Source organism: Salvelinus alpinus, chromosome 2 (assembly GCF_045679555.1).
Source record: "Salvelinus alpinus chromosome 2, SLU_Salpinus.1, whole genome shotgun sequence".
NCBI classification, from domain to species: Eukaryota; Metazoa; Chordata; class Actinopteri; order Salmoniformes; family Salmonidae; genus Salvelinus; species Salvelinus alpinus.
In genome coordinates, this window is record NC_092087.1 from 79,574,944 (window position 1) to 79,586,105 (window position 11,162).

At 45.5% G+C, this 11,162-nt stretch overlaps 1 protein-coding gene across 4 annotated transcripts; it reads right to left on the reverse strand.

The window, feature by feature from the left end:
* Positions 1 to 662: 662 nt before the first annotated feature.
* Positions 663 to 7,999, reverse strand: LOC139567884 (involucrin-like). 4 transcript variants are annotated; one of them, XM_071389480.1, is made up of 5 exons: positions 7,886 to 7,999; positions 7,747 to 7,799; positions 4,410 to 7,659; positions 4,297 to 4,333; positions 3,989 to 4,216 (listed from the first exon to the last, which is right to left on the reverse strand). In XM_071389480.1, the coding sequence occupies exons 1-4, from the start codon at positions 7,912 to 7,914 to the stop codon at positions 4,324 to 4,326; spliced, it is 3,342 nt and encodes a 1,113-aa protein (XP_071245581.1). In that variant the 5' UTR covers positions 7,915 to 7,999; the 3' UTR covers positions 3,989 to 4,216; positions 4,297 to 4,323. The 4 variants fall into 4 exon arrangements, with proteins under 4 accessions (XP_071245582.1, XP_071245581.1, XP_071245580.1 ...); XM_071389481.1 differs by lacking the exons at positions 3,989 to 4,216; positions 4,297 to 4,333 and adding an exon at positions 663 to 2,027; XM_071389479.1 differs by lacking the exon at positions 4,297 to 4,333.
* Positions 8,000 to 11,162: the final 3,163 nt, after the last annotated feature.

The following is an 11,162-nucleotide window of genomic DNA, read 5'->3' on the forward strand; positions in this document are numbered from 1 at the left end:
CCTGTGTTAACAAAATGACTAATGCGTTCTATCAACCGACGGCATTCTGGTGAGCACTACTTTAGTCTTCTGGGGCATCAAGTCGACAGAAGAGAAGCTGCATGTATTAAACTATAGTTGACAAATGGCCTTCCTAAAATAATTAAGCAGAAACTGGTCTAAATTGGTGGTGAAAGTAGCCATTAAGGTTAATTATGGTGGATCAAACTGCACAGGTAGGCTTTGATTTGTTTGACAGACATCACACACCCACGATATGCAAAACGGAGCCTGCAAAAACAGGATTGAGATGTTTATATGCCACCATATCCAAGCAGCATATACCAAAACTAGGGTACAAGCTTTTTCAGGTTATTGTTAACGGCATATGTTTAAATGTCACAGAACAAAAACTGGAAATATGTGTGCATGTAAATGTGTTCAGCGGCTATAACAGAACAAAACTTTTTGTTTTTCAAACAGAATTTGAACAACCAGTAGCGAAGAAAAAATATATACACATTTGAAATCCAGAAGATTAGTAACTGAACCACATTCCCTTTTACTACAAATTGCACTGGCAACCAACACTGTTCTCAACCAGCAAGCCAAAAGGTAGACATTAACCACACAGTATTTCAAACACAGGAAATGCACTAAAGTGTTTAATATTTTATCATTCAAGTAATGCAGGGTAGCATGAGCAGCAGCAACTCCCTGGCGGAAGCAAAAGCATACAGTGGAAACTAAAAGAAAGTGTCAGCAACTCAGAATTGTCATCCAAAGGAAAGATCCACCATTAGAATTATGTTGATTAGTATGAAGGATTTCAAAATCAGAAAGCCAAGTTCAGATGAGTAAAAGTTGTCCCTTTAATAACAGGTTGCGAGTTTTTAGCAGGTGGGGATATGCTTGGTTCAGATGCCAAACGTCACTATGGTCCTTGAGAGCATCTCCGCTATCAAAAATGTCTAAACTCCCCAGGGGTGTAGCAAGTTTGGGAGTAGACAGCTTTGCCATTCTCATAAAACCAATATGTAACTATATTGGGATCAGAACTGACTGTTCAATGATACTGCCTTAATGCTACTGGAGCTGACACATTGAGTGCTTTCATTGTCACCGTCAGACCCAAAATCCTGAGAAACATCACTGCTGCTAAAATCCATGTTGCTTGAGGAGTTGGCCCTCCTGTTCAAGCCCTGTCGCTTCTGCCGAGGCATTTGAACCAGATTACGCACTTGATGAGGCACGGGATCCAATTTCTTCACCTAAGATATTTTGGCTTGCCGAGGCATTATGGGTGGCCGCTTGCGCGGCACTGTGGCCGGATGCTTCCGCTGCCGAGGCACCGTGGCCGGTTGCTTCGCCTAAGGTATTTGGGCCAGTCGTGACGCTTGCTGAGGCATTATGGGTGGCTGCTTCTGCTGAGGCACGGGAGCCAGTTGCGTCACCCGAGGTATTTGGGGCAGTCGTGACGCCTGATGAAGCACTGTGGCCAGTTGCTTCAGCTAAGGTATTTGGGCCAGTCGTGACACTTGATGAAGCATTGTGGGTGGCTGCTTCTGCTGCTGAGGCACGAGATCTGGATGCTCCACCTAAAGTATTTTGGCCAGTTGCCACACTTGCTGAGGCATTTTGGGTGGCTGCTTCTGCTGAGGCACGGGAGTCGGATGCTTCACCCAAGGTATTTGGGACAGTCGTGATGCTTGATGAAGCATTGTGGCCAGTTGTTTCACCTAAGGGATTAGGGCCAGTTGCAACACTTGCCGAGGCATTGTGGGTGGCCGATTCCGCTGCTGAAGCATTATGGGTGGCCGCTTGCGCGGCACTGTGGCCAGTTGCTTCCGCTGCCGAGGCACCCTGGCCAGCTGCTTCACCGAAGGTATTTGGGCCAGTCGTGGCACTTGAGGAATTGTGGGTGGCTGCTTCTGCTGCTGAGGCACGGGATCCGGTTGCTCCACCTGCCGAGGCACGGGAGCCGGTAGGTTCCACTGCATTGTGGCCGGTTCCTTTTAATTTATTTTGGGGAATATATCTATAATTACCTACGAAAGAAAAGAACGTTTCAAATCGTAAAATGCCAGCATTTGAAGTTCTGGGATTTATACAGTGTTATTTTTAACTAGAAAAGCAAACGGCTCTGGGAAACAAATAATAACGTCAGCTAGGGAACCAGCCAGCTAACAGTTCACTTAGCTTGAAATGAAACCACTTTGTCAAAATTAGAAATGTGTCATATCTGAAAATGTAGCTAGCTAATGCTACACTATAAACATGCATCATGGACGCGTCTCCCTGTTAGGAATGCCATACCACGGTTGCACGGTTTGAAGATGTAATCCGGAGACAGGGGTTTTGTCCACCTCTTTAGCTATCATACTCTAACTCCACTGATATTAAAACTTGATCCTCCAGAAAACAGAGAGCAACACTTATGCAGCTCCAATATACAAAACATTTTTTTTTAAGCAGCGTTCCACAGGATTACCAACACAGACTGACGAGCTCAAATAGACAGACGGCTTCAATATGGCAGACCAATCCGAACTCCTCTGTATGTCCATCCCACTCATTATCTCAGACAATCATGGCTAGTGAGAAGTTTGCTTACTATTACTGTGGCTTAACCAGCAAGGTAATTTAACAATTGTTTTTGTATTTACAGGTGACATACATGTTTGTTATTAAGGTACATGAAAGTTCACATGTTCGAGAAGGAATTTCTGCCAAAAAAACGCATTTAGATTTTTACGTTCAAACGGCTCTCCTGTGAAGTCGTCACTTGCAACATACACCTAGTTTCCTGAATCGAGTCACATGTGTTATTTCATAGTTTTGATGTCTTCACTATTATTCTACAATGTAGAAAATAGTAAAATTAAAGAACCCTTGAATGAGTAAGTGTGTCCAAATGCGAGTGCTACTGCATGGTAGACAAGAGATTGTCCGAGAACACAGAATTTATTTTTTTTACATGAAAGCAGACCATTGAATGCATATACAATTTCGTCCCGTGTCATGAGTCTTTGGCCAAACAGGCAGTCGACTACAGCAGGCAAATGTGTTCATTTGTGTCAATGTTTGTGAATGAGTTCCATGTGACACATTATGCTAGCTAAGCTTCCCTGCTAGTGCCTTGCCGGCTTCATCATTGGAACTTAATAAACCCATTTAAGGGCTGAATTCTCATACTAAGCAGTTAGATTAATAATTGGTTAAGAAAAATGTACAAGTTTAAGACAGTCTGTACAGAATATATTGTTAATTGATAGGTTAAACCATTCCAGGCATCGTAAAATCAAATACACTGGATCCATTCTATAGGAGCCTGTGGTACAATAAATGGATGAGGAGGAATGGGCTACAGGTGAAGAGTATTGAGGCACGTCAATGTAAAAGGCCCCATCAAAATCGTGTTGAAGCTAGAACGTTTTGAATGGGCTGCGTCTCAATCCACTGCATCCACCTGTCGCATCTGCGGTGGACAGGGGCCGAGCTACAGTGGTGTTGGTCAGACACCCCAAAAAGCAGTCTATAAACATCTATAGCGTCAGAACGGTTTGGCCTACAAACTATGACCATTATGGAAAATTGACTCCCGAACATAGTTACGTTTCCCTCTGACCCCACAATTGTAAGACGCATCTGAAGGTAACCCATACAAACAGAAGTATGGAGGTAGATGTGCCAACAGGGGTTTAAGTGACCAAAATAACATTTGAGCCATCACCTAGATATGGAACAGACACTGCTAAACTGATTTGACTTTGCCATGTGGCGTGGGCTATAGTATAAGGCAAAATACAAGTTTTAAACCAAAAGGTCACTCAATTCTAATAGCTAAATGAGCCATGGTCTGACCATCTAAAACCAGTTCCCTGTATGTTAAATTACTCACCAACAGCTTAGACTGAGGTTGAAGACCGTCTCACTGTATACAATGCATGCCTACATCTAAAGTACGAACATATGAGGAATGTCTGACAAATCACCCCTTGACAAATGCTTTCATGTAGACCCAAGCTTTTATTTTGAACAACCAGTAGCGAAGGTGAAAAGATTTGAAAAACCAAAGAATTAACTGAACAGTAGTCATTTTTACTACAGACTGCACACCACCTGTTCTCAGCAAGCATTGGACATGAGAACCAATATCTCAGAGACAAGGCATTTTTTAAAGTAAAATTGTTTATGGATTCCAGCATGCTAGAGCAGCAAGAGCACCAGCAACTTCCTGGTTGAAACAAAAGCAGAAAGAACTGCAGTGTCAGCAACACAGAATGTTAAGTAACCAATGTCAAAAACAATTCTCACCATTAGAGCTTCTAGAGGATGAATCCATTACATTTTCCTGTTGATAGATATGGTTAGTACAAAGGACTTCAAATTCAGAGCAAAGTTCAGACCAGGTTAAAGTTATCCATTACCTTGCAGAAAGCTTCACTAGTGGTGGATATATGCTTGGTGCACCAATGCCAACATAACTGTCCTTGGGAGCATTTCCACTGTCAACAGGCATAGCCTCCCTAGGAGTGTAGCGGGTTTGGGAGAAGACAGTTCTGCCATTCTTGTAGTGCGATTCGGAACGGTAGGAATAGATTGGGATGACACCCGACTGTTCAACAATGCTGGCCTGAGAACTAGCAGAGGGACTATCTTCAGTGCTCTCGTAGTGCTTCTGCTGAGACATTGGGGCCAGTTGTTTCTGTGGCATTTGAGCTACATGCCATAATTGCTGAGGCATGGGGGTCAGTTGCTGCTGTGGCACGGCAGTGTGTTGCTTCCGCTGCTGGGATCTTTGAGCTGGATTCCTCACTTGCTGGTGTATGGTGGCCAGTTGGTTCTGCTGCGGTTCAGCAGCCGGTTGCTTCTGCGGTATTTGACCTGGTTGGCACTCTTGCTGAGGCATGTCGGTCAGTTGCTTCTGCGGTAGAGGCGTGGAGGCCGTTTGCTTCTGCTGCTGGGGAAATTGAGCTGGATGCCACACTTGCTGATGCGTCTGCGGCATGGCGGTCAGTGCAGCGACTTGTTGCTTATGGACCATTCTACCTGGATACCACACGTCGTGAGGCTTCTGCGCCAAATGCCACACTTGCTGAAGCATGGCAGCCGGTTGCTTATGCTGCTGGGGCATTTGAGCGGATTGCCACAGTTGTTGGGGTATGGCAGTCAGTTCCTTCTGCGGTAGATGCATAGGGGCTGGTTGCTTCTGCTCCTGGGGAAATTGAGCTGGATGCCACACTTGCTGGGGTGGCTGGGGCATGGCGGTCGATTGAATTTGCTGCTGAGGTTCAGTAGCTGGTTGATTTTGCTGCTGATGCATTTGAGCTGGATGCCACACTTGCTGGGGTATAGCTGTTGGTTGTTCCTGCAGTATAGGCTTTGGGGTCAGTTGCTGCTGGGGCATTTGGGCTGGATACATCTCTTGCTGGGGCATAGTGGTCAGTTGCTTCTGCGGTTGAGGCATTGGGGCTGGTTGCTTCTGCTGCATGGTGGCCAGTTGTTTCTGCTGCTGGGGCATTTGAGATGGATACCATGCTTGCTGGAGTATAGCTGTTGGTTGTTCCTGCAGTATAGGCATTGGGGTCAGTTGCTGCTGGGGCATTTGAGCTGGATACATCTCTTGCTGGGGCATAGTGGTCAGTTGCTTCTGCGGCAGAAGCATGGAGGCCAGATGCTTCTGGGGCATTTGAGCTGGAGACCACACTTGCTGGGCCAAGGCGGTCAGTTGCTTCTGCTGCTGAGGTTCAGCGGTTGGTTGCTTCTGGGGCATTTGAGCTGGATACCACATTTGCTGAGGTTGCTGGGGTATGGCGGTCAGTTCCTTCTGCGGTAAAAGCATTAGGGCTGGTTGCTTCTGCTGCTGGGGATTTTGAGCTGGATGCCACTCTTGCTGAGGCATGGCGGTCAGTTCCTTCTGCGGCAGAGGCATGGAGGCCAGATACTTCTGGGGCATTTGAGCTGAATACCTCACTTGCTGGGGTATGTTGGCCGGTTCCTGTTGCTGCTGGGGCATGTGCACAGGATGCAACTCTTCCCACGTTATGGTGGCCGGTTCCTTCTGCTGCTGGGGACATTGAGCTGAGGTCCACACTTGCTGGGCCAAAACGTTAGGTTGCTTCTGGGGCATTTGAGCTGGATACCACACTTGCCGAGGTTGCTGGGGTATGGCAGTCAGTTCCTTCTGCGGTAAAGGCATTGGGGCTGGTTGCTTTTGCTCCTGGGGAAATTGCGCTGGATGCCACACTTCCTGAGGTAGCTGGGGCATGGCGGTAGGTTCAATTTTCTGCTGAGGTTCAGCGGCCGGTTGCTTCTGCAGCTGGGGTTTTTGAGCTGGATACCATGCTTGCTGGGGCATGGCGGTCGGTTGCTGCTGTGGTATGGTGGCCGGTTTCTGTTGCTGCTGGGGCATGTGCACAGGATGCAACTCCTGCTGCTGAGGTTCAGCAGCCGGTTGCTTGTGCAGCTGGGGCATTTGAGCTGGAGACCACACTTGCTGTGCCAAGGCGGTCAGTTGCTTCTGCTGCTGAGGTTCAGCGGTTGGTTGCTTCTGGGGCATTTGAGCTGGATACCACATTTGCTGAGGTTGCTGGGGTATGGCGGTCAGTTCCTTCTGCGGTAAAAGCATTAGGGCTGGTTGCTTCTGGGGATTTTGAGCTGGATGCCACTCTTGCTGAGGCATGGTGGCTTGCTTCTGGACCATTTTAGCTGGATACCACACGTCATGAGGCTGCTTGGGAATAGGGGCCGGTTGCCACACTTGCTGAAGCATGGCAGCCGGTTGCTTATTCTGCTGGGGCATTTGAGCGGATTGCCACAGGTGTGGTGGAATGGCGGTCAGTTCATTCTGCAGTTGACGCATAGGGACTGGTTGCTCCTGGGGAAATTGAGCTGGATGCCACACTTGCTGAGGCTGGAGCATGGCGGTCAGTTCAATCTGCTGCAGAGGTTCAGCGGCCAGTTGCTTCCGCTGCTGGGGCTTTTGAGCTGGATTCCACACTTGCTGGGGCATGGCAGTCAGTTTCTTCAGCAGCATTTGAGCTGGATGCAACACTTGCTGAGGTTGCTGGGTTAAGACGGCCGGTTCTTTCTGCTGGTGAGGTTCAGTAGCTGGTTGCTTTTGCTGCTGGGGCAATTGAGCTGGATGCCACACTTGCTGGTGCATGGTGGCCGGTTGCTTCTGCGGTGGAGGCATTGGGGCTGGTTGCTTCTGGGGCATGGTGGTCAGTTCCTTCTGCTGCTGAGGACCAGTAGCTGGTTGCTTTTGCTGCTGGGGAATTTGAACTGTATACCACACTTGCTGAGGTAGCTGGGGTATGGAGGCCTGTTCCTTCTGATGCTGAAGTACAGTAGCTGGTTGATTCCAGGGTATTTGAGCTGGATACAACACTGCTTGAGGCTGCTTAGGATAACTGGCCGGTAGAGTCTGCTGTTGGATCATGGCGGCCGGTTGTTTTTCCTGCTGGGTCATTTGAACTGGATACCACATTTTCTGAGGTCCCTGGGGCATGGGGGCTAGTTGCTTTTGCAGGATGGCGGCCAGATGTTTCTGTTGCTCTTCGGTCAGCTGCGCTTCTAAGGGAGCTGTTGGAGAGTTGTAATTACCATATCCTTTAGACCTAAGTGAGCCTGCATCAAGCCATGCTGCATGAGAACCTGGTGCAGAATACCCATCACCTAGGTTAGAAGAAAGTAAAGTAAGATCCCAGCCTTTGAAGTTATTGGATCAACACTGTTACTTGAAATTAATGTGTAGAAACTCACTTGATGTAGAACAGGTTATCCCGCCAATTAGCAGGCAACAAAGCCAAAAAACTCTTTAAAAAAGAAAGTCTGTTAAAAACAAAGCTACCTGTAACACCTGAAGGACAAGGGAAACTAGATCAATACTTTAAAAACCTACCTGAAAGCGATTCCAATCATCACGGCCATTTTGCGTCTCAAAACCTCCCCAGTAATCAGAACTAATGGCCGGTATAAGCCCTAGCATAATATCCCTTTTGCTGTATCTGGCAGGCTTTTTGGTTGCTCCTTTTAAACAAATCCCAGACCCTTCTAATGTCATTGGCTAATTAAGGACAGCTGTAAGCCCCTGAACTACATTTGATTCCTAATTCCAAATTGACCCCTAAATCCTACACCCTGGCCTAAACACTTCTGTGAATCAGAAATGATTGAATAGGTTTAAGCAATATGGCCACAATTGCATCCAGCCTATCAGAAGGCAAGGTGAAGCAATTACCATATTGCTTTAACCTATCTGATCGTTTCAAATGCCCATAAGTGACTAAGTGATAGGTGTAGGGGCTAGGGGTTGATTTGGAATGCAGTAATTTACTCAGGTGTGGTTGATTCTCTAATTGAGTTCCTGACAGGTTAAGGCCACTAATTACTCCCCTCACCTACAGTAGTTGTCTAGGTCTTAATTGAAAGGAAAAAACAAAAACCTACAGACACTAGGCCCTCCATGGAATGAGTTTGACACCCCTGCTCTAAAGTAGGAAACACATTTTGTCTTGGCACTTCATTGATCGGTTTAAATTATTGCTTGTACAAAATTCACTTGGTTCATTTGAAGATTAGAGGCTATATGAGCAGTTAGGCAACATTATTTTACACAGCCTTCTTTTCATTCAGCATAGCAACATTAGATGATTAACAGTTTCATTTGCACATAGTGCAACATCTTTGACAAATTCTGAATTCAGACAGATGCCAATTAAACACTCACATTATGCAAACACTGCACACACATAGGCTTTTGATGATCTGAGTCTTTAATTTTTCAGAGGCAAACATATAGTAGGGCTGGTTTGAGTGGCAGGGCTAAAGCAACTGACTGTAGACCAAAGTCAAGAAGTAAAGTCAGGAGAGGTGCATCTGCGACAACTGAAATTTGGATACTAATGTCGTTTTCCAACAGCAAGGCTCAGATCACCATGGCAGTGTTGCCATTGTTTATAAAAGGTTTCCTTTATATTGTCAAAAAAACGTGTCTCCAACACCCACTAACAAACCTGAAATAATTAGTGTGTACATTATACAATCAATAAATGAGAGAGAGCCTCAATCACATCATTAATTTATGCACTGTAGGCTACACATGAATTTTAGCAAGTTGGTTCCTGTTTCAGTCATGTTTTTGGTCACATTTGCATGGGTCGAACAAAAACACTAATGATTGGTTGACAATAGAGCCACCCACAATGCAGGTGATGGATGCAGGAGGAGGTTGGTGAAGAGCAACTGCAGAAACTTGGAGTCAAATCTTCATGACCTTTGATCACATGACTTTTGTCAAGTTCATGCAGTCTACATATAGACCCACGTCAGAAATGTTTTAGCCCTAGAATGCAACACACTTTCAAAGGAGGTGACCAACAATTGTCACCGACTTGACAACAGTGATCCCCTAGAAGGTGCCCACTATCTCCATGAAATGTCTCCCTCATGTGGATGAAATAAAACACAAGACAACAACCCATCACATCATCCTCTGATCGTCTACCCTCTTTTGTGGACGCATTTTTTCCAATGTTGTCTCAACTTTGATTGCAGTACACATCCACAAACACAGACACTCGAATGCAGCTGTTTAGATACTGTAGCTATGCATACATCTCCAGCCCTTTCAAACTCAACATCTGCCAAGTAGTATTTTCCCTATTCTGTCTGATGTTTCCGCTTGGCACTCCATCCCTACTAATTATCCTTAATTCCAAGTCTTTGCCTTGAAAATTCCCATCCACTTTTTAAGGAATTTATTTGGATCAACTTTTCCTTCTCTTTGGTGTGTTGTTTTCTTCTCCTGTTTCTTTCAGCACAGCAGTCAGATAATCTGGTCTTTTTTCTGGTCTTTTATATTCACCCCAAGTGCTCCAATCCTTCTTTACTTTATTGTACGGCCCTTAATGTCTAGAAATCTGCACTCACTCCCCTCTTCCACTGCTGTAGGCTGGCCAACAGTGACTGGATCTTTCATGTACAGTTGAAGTCGGAAGTTTACATACACTTAAGTTGGAGTCATTAAAACTCGTTTTTCAACTATTCCACACATTTCTTGTTTACAAACTATAGTTTTGGCAAGCCGGTTAGGATATCTACTTTGTGCATGACACAAGTCATTTTTCCAACAATTGTTTACAGACAGATTATTTCACTTATAATTCACTGTATCACAATTCCAGTGGGTCAGAAGTTTACATACACTAAGTTGACTGTGCCTTTAAACAGCTTGGAAAATTCCATAAAATGATGTCATGGCATTAGAAGCTTCTGATGGGCTAATTGACATAATTTGATTCATTTGGAGGTGTACCTGTGGATGTATTTCAAGGCCTACCTTCAAACTCAGTGCCTCTTTGCTTGACATTATGGGAAAATCAAAAGAAATCAGCCAAGACCTCAGAAAGAAAATGGTAGACCTCCACAAGTCTAGTTCATCCTTGGGAGCAATTTCCAAAGACCTGAAGGTACCGCGTTCATCTGTACAAACAATAGTATGCAAGTATAAACACCATGGGACCACACAGCTATCATACCGCTCAGGAAGGAGACGCGTTCTGTCTCCTAGAGTTGAACGTACTTTGGTGCGAAAAGTGCAAATCAATCCCAGAACAACAGCAAAGGACCTTGTGAAGATGCTGGAGGAAACAGGTACAAAAGTATCTATGTCCACAGTGAAACGAGTCCTATATCAACATAACCTGAAAGGCTGCTCAGCAAGGAGGAAGCCACTGCTCCAAAACCACCATAAAAAAGCCAGACTATGTTTTGCAACTGCACATGGGGACAAAGATCGTACTTTTTGGAGAAATGTCCTCTGGTCTGATGAAACAAAAATAGAACTATTTGGCCATAATGACCATCGTCATGTTTAGAGGAAAAATAGGGAGGCTTGCAAGCCGAAGAATACCATCCCGACCATGAAGCACGGGGGTCGCAGCATCATGTTGTGGGGGTGCTTTGCTGCAGGAGGGACTGCTGCACTTCACAAAATAGATGGCAGAATGAGGTAGGAAAATTATGTGGATATATTGAAGCAGCATCTCAAGACATCAGTCCGGAAGTTAAAGCTTGGTCGCATATGGGTCTTCCAAATGGACAATGACCCCAAGCATACTTCCAAATTCTGGCAAAATGGCTTAAGGACAACAAAGTCAAGGTATTCGAATGGCCAT